We start from the raw sequence: 12047 nt of genomic DNA, 5'->3' as shown, positions 1-12047 counted from the left end.
CCAACGTTCTCACCCACACCCGCTGTTTATACAGAAACCTCTTACTCTATGATTTAGAGCTTGCCCTGGCCAGCGTTGGCCATAACCCACTTGGGGATGTTCTGAGCAAGGTGAGCTGTAGCGATGTTCTTGCCAGAGAACTTAGAGATGACGGCGGTATCAGCCTGGCTGAAGGAACCGGAGCTGCCGAAGGCGTTGATCTGGCAAGCACGGCCGAAGACGGACTTGCACTGCTCGTTGGTGGTGGCATCGGGGGCGCTGAAGAGCTGTCCGCTGATGGGGGACTCAACAGGGGCATCGACGTTCTGGAAAGCGTTACCCTCAGCGAGGACGTAGCCACCGGAGCCGATCTCGAAGGCGTGGCCCTCAATATTGTGGAAGTAGTTGTTGACGGCGTGGAGGAGGGTGTTGCCCTGGACCTTGGGCATACGGCCGGAGGTGTAGTAGAAGTAGTTACCCATCATGGTGACCATGTCGTTGGAGCCGTCAAGGTAAACACCCCAGTAGTGGTGGCCGTTGCAGGTAGCGGAGTAGTCGGTGCGACCGTCGATGAGGGAGTTGGAGATGGTGACACGGTTGTCGGCCTGGGTACCGAGGACGATGTGCTGACGGGCGATACGGGCAGTGGTGACATGATCGATCCAGACAAGGTCGGCCTCGTTCAGAGTGATGGCATCACCACCCCAGACATACTTGGGGTTGATGTCAGTGATAGCAATGTTTCTGCGTTGCGATTAGTATCGGCTCTAGACGAATAGAGATCCGGAAATACTCACTGGATAATGACGTTCTTGGCACCGCTGACGATACGGAGACCACGGCCCTTGATGACACCGGCACTGCCCTGGCCGACGATGGACTTGTTGGAGTTGACGGTGATACCGAGAACACCAGCCTTGTTGTAGGTGATGCTGCTCACGGTCGGAGCGTTGGGCTCGTAGTTGGTGCACCAGTTATCCTTGTTGATGGCAAGCTGGCAACCGGAGGCAGTACCCCAGGGAGCACAACCCGAGCTAGTCTCGGTGCCCTCAGTGTTTGTGAAGTCGAAGGTCTTGGTGAGAATGATAACACGCGCCTCGCTGTCACCGAGGTATGAGACCAGCTCATCGGTGGTGGAAGGGTAAACGGGGGTAGCGCTGCCACCACCAGTGACGCCCTTGGCGAAACCCTCAGCAGAACCAGAAACGCCGGCGGCGCTAACGGCGCTGGCGAGCGCAGCCGCAGCAGCGGCGATGAAAGACGCGTACTTCATGTTTGAAAGAAAGACAAATGAAAAGAAAGGAAGGACTAAAAAGTAGGTGATAAAGAAGGAATGGATTGATACTCCGGACCATGAGAGCGAAGGTCCCTAGCTTTATATGTAGGAGCTCAATTACTCGGTGGAGCTGCGAAAGGCATCATCCTTTTGGTCAAATTATGTTCTAGAATGGGACTAAGGGGAGACGAGAGATGAAACGTCCAGCAAACGCCAGGCCGGTGCTGCAAGGTAAAACCTTGTCTAAGTCTGCTGGGGCACAAACGCCTGAGTAATCTTATATCAAGAGACCCATTCTGCCCACCGGAGGACCAGGGAAGTATCAGGGCTCCACTCCTTTATCAATCCGTTACAGACTGAATCGGAAGCCTGTAGGGTTATTGGCGGGCGAGAAGTAAAGGCACGAACTCCCGCAGATGCTTAAGCCTTAACCATGTTCCCCTGAATGGAGATTCTGAGATACGCCGACCAAGGTGGCCAATAATGGCCCTTGAAGCTATTTGGTGGAGGAGGAGTTAAGGGTCATGGATAGTGTTTCACGATTGCCACTTCGGCTTTCTTAGTTCGGTAGTCTAAAACTTTTAGTTCCGGACGAAGCAGAATAGTAATTATGGAGCAATTTCTCCGTCTTGGCATTTGATTTTGGCAGCCGGAGATCTACCGAAACAACCTTTTCAGGAGGCATTACGAAGAGATGACCCTTGAGACGTGATGTAGCACATTCATACCGCATGCCCGAATTAGGGCTGAGAGATCAGCATTGCTCCGTGCTGTTGATCAGCACTTTTAAGCTCTTTTTATCCGCATTAGCTACTCGATTCTTGAATCATGCTGTTCATTCGGTGGTGTTTTATTTTCGACATCCCATAGGGCCCCTTGCTTGAAATTTCTTGGAGAAATAGTTTTCAGTGCGACGGAGCAATATCTACTTTCGTGTTGTGGACATCCACCTCAAAAAACGCTGTGAAATCAGTCCACAGTGGGCCGCTCGGGTTTTCGGTTCCTGGCGATATCAGATCCGCATTAACAACATCTTGGAAAGCTTCCGGAGAATAAAACCTTGACAAGAAATTCAAACACGAGTAAACTCCGAGGTATCCGCTTACTTCTTAACTCTTGAAGTTATGGCAATGCCTTATAAAGGGCGTAGTAGGCAAGCACAGTTTCATCGACGAAGCATATGCGGCGAGAACCTGAGTGCCTTCTTATTATGCGTCTCAACCTCTGCTCCTAATTTGATTTAGGGGTTGTCGGCATATCTTCCACGCTGTAAACCATCGGTATATTAACGTCTATTTAGATTACTTATCATTCAGCCTCCGTTAGCATTTGTCTTAGCTCCCCTATCCCGTCGAGAAGCTTCGTTCAGTCTAGAACGCTGACGGCACTGTCTTAAAAACAATTCACAGGCAATGGCAAGGAGTCAGATGCTTTTATGACATTAAAAGTCTTCCAATGTAAAACAGCGGCTGCGTGAATCGTGGTCATTGCATCCCACTCAGTGGTTTTATTTTTCCAGGATAGCGCTTCATCTCAAATTTCCACAGTTAGTCAGACGTGATCAACATATACTGACATGCATATCGGCTTGCTAATTTTTTGTACTCCTGAGGGTATGATAATAATGTTGATTACTCGTCCATAAGCATAGATATTCCTAGGCTTTCCCAGCGCTCGCGATTCTGGTGCGGATGAGCCGTTTTCTTCTCCAGGAAGAACCGTTGCTTTCATTTAGAAAAGATTAGCATCTCATGGAGCAGGAATTAAGCCAACCTTCCTTCGCACCAAATACAGAAGCACCCTTCAAGCTTGTAATAAGCTCGAATGACAGGCGGGGTGCTTTTGGGCTTATTCGGGGATGGCACAGTGTCCAGTGGGCTGGCTTATAGTGGATGGTAGCCACAATCAGCTGATCCTTAGCTCAAGACCAGGTCAATTAATTAAAGGGGGAGAGAGAATTCAATGGTCCCTATTAGTGCCAAAGGAAAGAATGTTCCGTAGTCCGGAACTGGGAAGAGAAGACATATGAGTATCAACCAAGTTGCAATCATGTCCAACAAAAGCAAACATTCGGACATGGAGCGATCGACGACCTCTTTTCTGAGCTCACTATCATATGGGTTTCTGATCTGTGAGAGAAATGAACTTATCAAAGGACAAAAGACCGCCCTATGATTGACCCAGAATTGTGGACGCAGTGCTCTTCCAAAACAGGAATAGTCCATGATCAGGAAAAGCCTTTATGCCTCAGGCGGCGGCTATATGCCTGAGGCGGCTTCCCGACGCATGCCTCAGCCTTCAGGGTCGAGACGGCAACTAAACTCGGTTCCGTTTCCCCTTTCGGAAAGCGGCAATTGGCGAAGGCAAATTGACTTGTGATGTAATAAGAAGAAGAAGAGAGTGATTGAAGAGGGCGTTTTAGCTGTGTGTGTACCTTTCACCTCCAATGTTTGACAGATCGGGGACAATGATTGTTGTTGTTCGCAAGTAATTCTGCCATCGTAGTTGTGTCGCTTCTCACGTGCGAGGGAAGGGAATTGAATTTCCCCAAAGAACGAGTGAAGATTCGCCGTGTATCCCCGACGCTTGCAATTAGCTTTTGCCTGATTGGCCCGTGAGCTGAGTAAGCCGCCTGCCGGCCGTCAAACCCGAGGTTACCTCTTGGGTAAAGCTCACAAACATCATTCTCCAACTCCCTTCGACTTCATCTCGTCGCTGCCGCTGGCTGGCTGTTCATTTGGTTGACTTGACCGCCCCTCTCCTCTCTCTATTGACGACTGCCACCCTCTTTTCCTCCATCTCCTCCGCCTCTCCCCGCTTTTTATCCAATTTTCATCCCATTTCCTCTTTTTGCGCGTCAAGTGTCCTTTCGTCCGCCATGGCTGCTCTTCGCTCAACCTCGCGCCTTGTCGCATCCTCGAAGCCTCTTTTCCGCCCAGCTGTCTTCGCTCGCTCCTATGCGACTGTCGATGCGGCTGCCCAGGTGAGCGGGACAGGTTATGCCAGTTATAAGACTGTTCCCGAATCTAAGACTTGAACTGCACAGGATCCCAACCCGTCCGAGACGCCACGCACTAAGACTTTCCATATCTACCGCTGGAACCCCGACCAGCCGACCGAGAAGCCCAAGATGCAGTCCTACTCCCTGGACCTCAACAAGACCGGACCCATGATGCTCGACGCCCTCATTCGCATCAAGAACGAGATGGACCCCACCCTGACCTTCCGGAGAAGTTGCCGTGAGGGTATCTGTGGAAGCTGTGCTATGAACATCGATGGTGTCAACACTCTGGCCTGCTTGTGTACGTGACTCGACAACTTTTACGCACGACTATGGAGGAATTGGGGTGTTGACTGTGCTATATATAGGTCGCATTCCTACCGACACCGCAAAGGAGTCTCGCATCTACCCTCTGCCTCACACCTACGTTGTCAAGGATCTGGTGCCCGATCTGACCCAGTTCTACAAGCAATACAAGTCGATCAAGCCTTACCTGCAGCGCGAAACCAAGACCGAGGATGTGAGTTCCTACATCTTATTCCAGACCTCCGAAGGTGTAGGTCACATATTCTAACGTATACGTAGGGCCTTGAATACCGCCAAAGTCCCGAAGAGCGCAAGAAGCTGGATGGTCTCTACGAGTGCATTCTGTGTGCCTGCTGCTCCACCTCCTGCCCCTCGTACTGGTGGAACAGTGAGGAGTACCTCGGACCTGCTATCCTCCTCCAGTCGTACCGTTGGTTGGCCGATTCCCGTGACGAGAAGACCGCTGAGCGCAAGCACGCCTTGGATAACAGCATGAGCGTCTACCGTTGCCACACCATTCTTAACTGCTCGCGGACTTGCCCCAAGGGTCTCAACCCCGCCCGTGCAATCGCCGAGATCAAGAAGTTGATGGCCGCTCATTAAGGAGTAGTGGATGAAAAGTAAAGGAGTGTTTTTATATATTCTGAGATATGTCTTCTTTGGTGGTTCTCTTTTGTATCCTTCCTTTTATTTCCCTTGTTCTAGCTTTTATTCCCTCGGTTCTTGAGGCCGTCATGTCGCATGTTTCAATAGGTGTAAATTGTGAATATTTATTTTCAAAGCAACTGGCGATGAATAACCGTTTTAGAGGTGTACCTACGGGCATATAATAATAAAAGCTGCATCTTATTGGCAGATGGGGAACAACTGTTTTGTTTCAATGGTTTATATATGTTCTCAAAGAAACAACCGATTTTGCCGACCTTTGTTCCGTAACTGCATGTGAAGGTTATGGATCGGCCCGCCGGAAAAATGTATATATCGGCAATTTCTCGGTGCCTTGAACCGATTATATATATATCCGCGCCTTCAAGTTCGAGTATTCGGGTTCAAATTAAACAGGACAACAACAATGACAACAATCATAATGTTAATTTGAAGTTTCTCTGTACACCGTGTTAATCATTGTAGACTTGTTGTGAATACTATTAGCCCTATATTATAGATCAATTCAATTTTCTCCCATTGAGATATTTTCATATGGACAGTCACATCGGTTCTTTCATCTGTAAGCGATTGTTCCGAATGATTAGGCAACTGATGCGATAAATTGAACTTGTCCGCAAGTTCCTGGGCGTGATCCCAATATCTCCTGGAACATTTGGTATATTCTCGAATACTTAGCCAAGTGAGCCGATCCCCATTAATACTAGATCTGACAAATATAATCTACATCTATATCTCGACAAACATAGCCCTACCTCCCTTACGGGCCCTTATATAAAGACAGAACTCCCCCAACAGAAACCATTCTCGAATAATATGCGGTTAATGAGATAGTAAGAAAAAGCGCAAAGAGCGCCACACCCTCACCAAACCCGAATTAATACCATTTACACAAACACAACATGTATGGACACTAAAAACAATTCCCGCATTCGTTCATCTAAGTTGTCTCAAGGTGGTCTCCAAGAATAATATATAAGCGATAACATCTCCATCGAAATCATAGTATTGTACATTCGACATTTTGACACTGTTGTTAACATTCCAGAAACAGATTCTGAGGTTGAAAAGGGAAACGAAATGTTAACGGTTTCCTAATCGAGGACCCTTAACGTAAGGGACCCTGATTAGGAAACTGTCCTGGACATCCCCATGTGGCATTATACCAAACCAACCGATATTAACACTATGCCAACACCCTCTCAGGCTTCATTTGCAGCAAATGAATCGAGACGAGATTAGCCCCAAGGCCACCAAAGAAAAGGAAAAGCGGAGTCAGATAACCATGACTTGGGTATACAAAAAGACCAAGGAAAGGGAATAGCAGAGCAACTCCGACCCAGACAAGAGCGGGCTGGTTCAACATGGATCGCAGTCCGCGTTGTTTCGCTGCCACAAGGGCTAGATAGAGCCCGATGTATTGCATTATGGCGGATTGGACCGCGGAGAGGTGATCGGCGTCGCATATGGTAGCTTGGCGCTGTTCGCCTCGTTGAAGGGATAGAGCATAGGTCTGGATGACGGTCGCTGCGATGGAGACGCCGATGAAGAGGGATGTTGCTGTTTCCACGTGCTAGATTGGTGTTAATGAGTAATTTTATTAAGATAGCAACATGGTATAGATGGAGGCACGGTGGACTTACCACTCGGGCTGGATAGAGGGTTTGAAAGGCAGCTGGTCAGAGAACAACCAATCAGCAGCACGAAAGCAATGACACTATCTCCAATTTGTTCCGAGAAGGGTCATGTGACATGGTTTAAGGGCGATTGTGTCCGCTCTTACCTCCAACGTGCCTTATGAATTTTTGAAAGAAATCCATTGCACAGTCAATCTCTAGTTGCTCCAGTCAAAAGATTTAGCTGTTTGAATACCAGGGTTGAGAATATCTATTAGGTGATTGCCTATAGGTATGTGAATTCCCAGTCACACTTTATAACCGGGGGATTTTGTTTATAGTTTACTATCACCTCAATCACCTCAGCACTAGTGACTAGTTTCCTTCCATCTTTACTTCCATCTTTCCTTCCATCTTCCGTCCATAGCACCGAATCAGAGAAGGAAGAGCAGTAGCGATCAACCGATAGTAATGTAAAGCCAGGATTTAAGAAAATAAAGTTTAGACGAACAGTGATAATGATGGTGTTATTATGTTTCCCTTCGGAAAACTCAATTTTCTTCTGCTTTCTTTCTTTTTTCCCTTTTATATCAATTTTCTATTTATGTTCTGGGTAGGGATACAATAATCTAACTATGGTAAATAGAATAGTAAAGACAATTGTCATTACTGTATGTCTCTATCCGAAGACACGGCCGGAAGGAGTCTGCCAGTGCCTGTCAATCCCTGTCTTTTCGTGTTTTGCCTTCTGATGAGCTCCAGGATCATGCATGATCTTGGATTGCCCACTGGGCCACTGGGCCAGGCGGCCAGACTTATCGTGGCAATGCTAGGCGGGGATCTGCAGTTCGACACCGCCACTAGACTGGCGTTTTCGATAGGAGTGCTGGCTTACTCAGTAGTGGATACCTCACATCTCTAGCATTACGCGGTCTGGCGAGCTGTTCTTACCTACCCTTGCATTTGTCAACTAGGTATCAGGTGTCTATAATAATGCTAAGTAGTTACGCCGTAACGACTTGGCACATCCCCGGTTAAGCATATAGCCGGGCGGAGAAAAGCCACGATGGGCCCATGTTTACCAATATGTGTCGAATCTGACTATTAAGCACATGTAGACTGATATTATATTGCATTGTATACCTATATTATGAAGCGACTTGGGCGTGTAGCATCGTTGCAAGCTTTGTGTTAGTTTTGAAGCAAGCCTGCGAGGCGAGATGCAAATGCTATCTCGATGAAGGGCGTTCTTGGTATTTTATAGTCATATAGGATAATAATGTCCTAAGATTCATCGCTAAAACGCACGAAGTTGACAAGCAGTGCGTATGTCAAGGTGACACTATATTGCTTTCTAAGTCCAGATTTACCGGTGGAATGATAGATGAAGGTGCAAGGTGCACCATTTCTGTAGATGCGATTAAGCACCTTTGGTTGGGATCCATGGAGTCTCTGTCAGTTGAGACACAAAGTTAAGTGGCTGTACTCAATGTCGGTCAATAATCACTCTGGAAGGTTGTTGATGCGCCGTCCGGCGTACGGTATAGGAGATTCTGAGATTTGGTCTGACCGCAGACAAGTCCACAAGTCCCATGAACTAAATGGGAACATGCCATCTCTCTCGTACATAGAGTTTGCGAACACTGATGCATTTGGGATCACTTAAACTCACAGCATGCTGAGGTCGAAAGAGCCATGCCTCAGGTGCTCCGGAGGGTTTGACAGAGTCAAGGCAAGGACAGAGAAATTAATCTGTAGAGGACTGTCCGTTCCCTGTCTATCAGGTGGAGAAAGGTCCTTTTTCTGAGCGAATCCGAGATATCACGTAGGCGGAAGAAAGCCAATCTGCTCAATTGGCCATCGAATCCAAACACGATGTGTCGGACCGAGTTGATCATAGATCTGCGAAAGAAGATGAGTACTCCAGCCTTTCATACACCACATCCACTCTAATTGATGCAGTAGCACACAGAAATAACCCAGGATCACCAAGGCCAACGGCTCGTAGTTCCTTAGTAATACTAAAAAGTCGTATGGCACGCGCATCAGCCAGACAAAGACATCCGCTGTCTCAAGGCGCAGGTTATGCTCCAAGCACATCGCGAACGATCTGTTCATCTCATCAAGCGTACCAATATACATATGGAGCATGTGTTGATCCTGGACCTGAGTCAGGATAAGCTGGTGCAATTCCTCTAGAGCATGATGCCGCCGGCTGGTGCTGAAGTTCCGATGTTGAGCCCGGACGTTGAACATGGACGCCAACGGCCCAGATTTGAGCGACTCGTCGGCAAAGTCTAGTATAGTGCCGGTGCCTCGGATAAGCAGGAGCCAGTCCGCAATATTGTTGTCTTCCAAAAGGAAGAAATTACCCAATTTGAGCGGCTTCGCACAGCTGATGAAGGATGACAAGGCGGATAGGAGGAATAACGGAGCCGAGTTATCCGGACTGATATTTGCCATCTCGGGAGTAGCGAGCTTCAGTGCTGCTTCATGGTGAGTGCTCGCCTGCGTAATGTAGAACTGCATTTTCTCTGGACGCAGAAAGGCTAAGTGCAGGGCTGATATGGCAAGGATTGCTCGCAGGGTATATGGTGCGGTGAAACCAATTCGAGGGACCTCGACTCGCCAGAACGTTTGCAGGAGTGGGTGGAGCGAGAATGTGTAGGCGGTTGAGGTGGTATAATGGTGCAGTAGCTCCAAATCTGGAATATGCAATTCAGAGCTAACAGCTGCCTGTAGTGGGCCGTTATCCCCTGGGGGACCAGAGTGGATCGTCCCGGGGGTGCATAGAGGTGTAATGGTCCGACTGCGAGGCGATATCTGGTTATCAATTGAGTTTGAAGCCTTCGTCTGGGAAGAGATAGCAAAAGAACAGTCCACTTCATGTCTCTTGCAGTTGCAACAAGTCGGTTTCTCTTCCCCACACTAAAGTCGGGTCAGTCGCTCCACTATCACATGGTATTCCTTGCACTCAACGGCTGATGTACCTTGACCTTTCGTTGCTTGCATTGTTGGCAACCGGTCCGTGACTTCTGATGAGACCGGCGCCCTTTCAGACCGGACCCGGTTCGCATACTCTTGGTGGCTTAAGATTGGCGGGGACAAAAAGACCAAGATTGTAGGTGCCCTCACTGGTATTCTTGCAAGTAGCTCGACCCTGAATTGAGGTTATTGATATGCTGATAGACAAGGACGTTCCAGGCAGTCAGCAAGAGGCTCCTAACCACATGGGTCGCGACGGGAAGTTAAGGTCCGAAGCCGAATACGAACCCGACAAGCTTCTTCAGGGACCCACTAGCATGGACCAATGGGATTGACTCTTTTGGATATCTACATTTTGAAAATAGTCGTCGAGTTCCAGGAATAAAGCATTTCTGTTTCAGGCCACGATGCTATAAGGGAGTAGTCAATCGCTGTAGCTCTTATATTGAGAGAAAGATGTCGGACCCATGCTGTGCTTTTCATTACCCTTTGTTTTTCTTGCTTCCTGTTTACCTGGCAGACTTTGTCCTTCAAGAGCAGAGCCTGAGCGACCTCCAAATTTGAATCTTTACCTGAAAGCTGTCTGGACAGAAAAATGGCAGACGAGAAAGATGGACAACTACACGAAAATGACCAGGTCCTGGATGAGACTTCCAATCCACCACCAGCGTATTCACCTCCGGCCTGTTCGATTGCTTCCTCAGAAGCCTCCTTGTGGACAGTGGAGCCGGATTTCGCACCCTATTTCACAAATACTTCGCATCAAGCGAGTGGGTGTGCTGCAGTTGGCGGTACGGCCTCTATAGCTAAGAGCAACAGAATGTCTGGATAGAATTGCTAACATTCTCCTGCCACGTTGGAAGAAAATCAAGAACTTAGCACTAATCTAAGATTTGGATCGCGTACATCAGCTTTCATCCAAGCCTTTCTGCGACCGAACACGCAACCACGATTGGTAAGCGTGCGATCGGACTCCCATGCCTTGCCGGAAGATCGCCCATCCGATAGACAAATGCAATCGGAGCTCAGAGGAGTGCCCTTGGACATTGTGATAATGGTCGCTGGAGGTAAAATCCGCATACCGGTGTGCTGATTTGATTAACACTAATGGAGAACATCACAGAGAATATTGAGCCATTTGTTGCAGTTGGCAAACGACTGCTTGGGGACTCCCATCGGGTTCGGATTGCTGCGCATGCCTCATGCGAATCCATAGTGAAAGATCAAGGCCTTGACTTTTTCGCTATTAGCCACGACGTTATCCATCCGATGGTACGTATCTGTACCTATCCCACTTTTAAAATACTGTTTGTCTGACGGTAGCAACCAGAGCAACATAGGCAGTAGAGAAGGGACACGTGGATCCAATGCCATGAACGAGGGTATCGGTAGAATCAAGCGTTCACTATATCAAAGCTATCACGAGTCATGGAGAGCATGCATTGCGTCGTACAAAAGTGAAAGCAGACCCTTCTTAGCAGACGCGATTATTGCAAATCCGTTAGCCCACGCGCATATTCATTGTGCTGAGCGTCTCTCAATTCCTCTACATATCATGTCGGCTATGATTTGGAGCCCGACAAAGGAGTTTCCTCATCCGCTGGCCCATATAGATGGAAGTGAAGACATGGACCAGGTCATGGCGAATGTTCTGTCTTATGCGCTCGTTGAGGAGACGATATGGAAAACGTGAGCTTTTGAGACTGAAGAGAATTCAGGATTATTGTTGAGAACTAATGGCGTGGTAAACTTAGTATTATCGAACCTATTAACAGATATCGGCAACATGTTCTAGGCTGTCAGAGCATCTCGTCAGCTACTGGGGGAAGACTCATGATTGACAACGACATTCCACATACCTACTTCTGTCCGGAGGTGCTTGTTTCAAGGCCAGGTGATTGGGACGATATGATTAGTATGCCAACTTATTCTTCCAGCCATTATGAAGACAAATCGCTCACTAATGGTGGGCAGATACGTCGGGCTACGTTTTCGCAGAGGAGGAAGCGCAATATAGCTCAGCGAAAGATCTGAGCAGTTTCATCGAGTCTGGTTCGCCACCGATATACTTCATGTTACAGGAGAACAGTATGGAAAGTCCGGGTATGCTAGCGCGAGCTATCCAGGATATCGTGGTAAAGCACGGGCTTCGTGCCATACTTTCACAAGGCTGCCGTGATACTTGTAGGATTTTGAACGACGATAACGTGTTCCTGGT

At 48.1% G+C, this 12047-nt stretch overlaps 5 protein-coding genes across 5 annotated transcripts; 2 read left to right on the top strand and 3 right to left on the bottom strand.

The window, feature by feature from the left end:
* Positions 1 to 53: 53 nt before the first annotated feature.
* Positions 54 to 1252, bottom strand: AO090010000504 (polysaccharide lyase family 1 protein; the record flags this gene model as incomplete). Its single annotated transcript, XM_001827433.1, has 2 exons — positions 54 to 723; positions 777 to 1252. 2 exons carry the CDS (start codon positions 1250 to 1252, stop codon positions 54 to 56), a joined length of 1146 nt encoding a protein of 381 aa, XP_001827485.1.
* Positions 1253 to 4133: 2881 nt separating this feature from the next.
* Positions 4134 to 5165, top strand: sdh2 (succinate dehydrogenase iron-sulfur protein subunit SDH2; the record flags this gene model as incomplete). The annotated part of the gene is made up of 4 exons (XM_001827434.3): positions 4134 to 4238; positions 4302 to 4557; positions 4625 to 4776; positions 4842 to 5165. 4 exons carry the CDS (start codon positions 4134 to 4136, stop codon positions 5163 to 5165), a joined length of 837 nt encoding a protein of 278 aa, XP_001827486.1.
* A 3500-nt stretch (positions 5166 to 8665) lies between these two features.
* AO090010000507 (uncharacterized protein) lies at positions 8666 to 9373 on the bottom strand (the record flags this gene model as incomplete). Its single annotated transcript, XM_023233622.1, has 1 exon — positions 8666 to 9373. One exon carries the CDS (start codon positions 9371 to 9373, stop codon positions 8666 to 8668), a length of 708 nt encoding a protein of 235 aa, XP_023094207.1.
* An 804-nt stretch (positions 9374 to 10177) lies between these two features.
* Positions 10178 to 10909, bottom strand: AO090010000508 (uncharacterized protein; the record flags this gene model as incomplete). The annotated part of the gene is given in 3 exon segments (XM_023233621.1): positions 10178 to 10395; positions 10402 to 10570; positions 10736 to 10909. Coding segments are annotated over 3 exon segments (561 nt in total).
* A 292-nt stretch (positions 10910 to 11201) lies between these two features.
* On the top strand, positions 11202 to 12025 carry AO090010000509 (uncharacterized protein; the record flags this gene model as incomplete). The annotated part of the gene is made up of 4 exons (XM_023233620.1): positions 11202 to 11518; positions 11605 to 11744; positions 11804 to 11917; positions 12018 to 12025. 4 exons carry the CDS (start codon positions 11202 to 11204, stop codon positions 12023 to 12025), a joined length of 579 nt encoding a protein of 192 aa, XP_023094209.1.
* Positions 12026 to 12047: the final 22 nt, after the last annotated feature.

Source organism: Aspergillus oryzae, chromosome 8 (genome assembly GCF_000184455.2).
Source record: "Aspergillus oryzae RIB40 DNA, chromosome 8".
Lineage (NCBI taxonomy): Eukaryota > Fungi > Ascomycota > Eurotiomycetes > Eurotiales > Aspergillaceae > Aspergillus > Aspergillus oryzae.
Note: the sequence above shows the minus strand (reverse complement) of the source record. Positions and strands in the feature narration are given on the sequence as shown.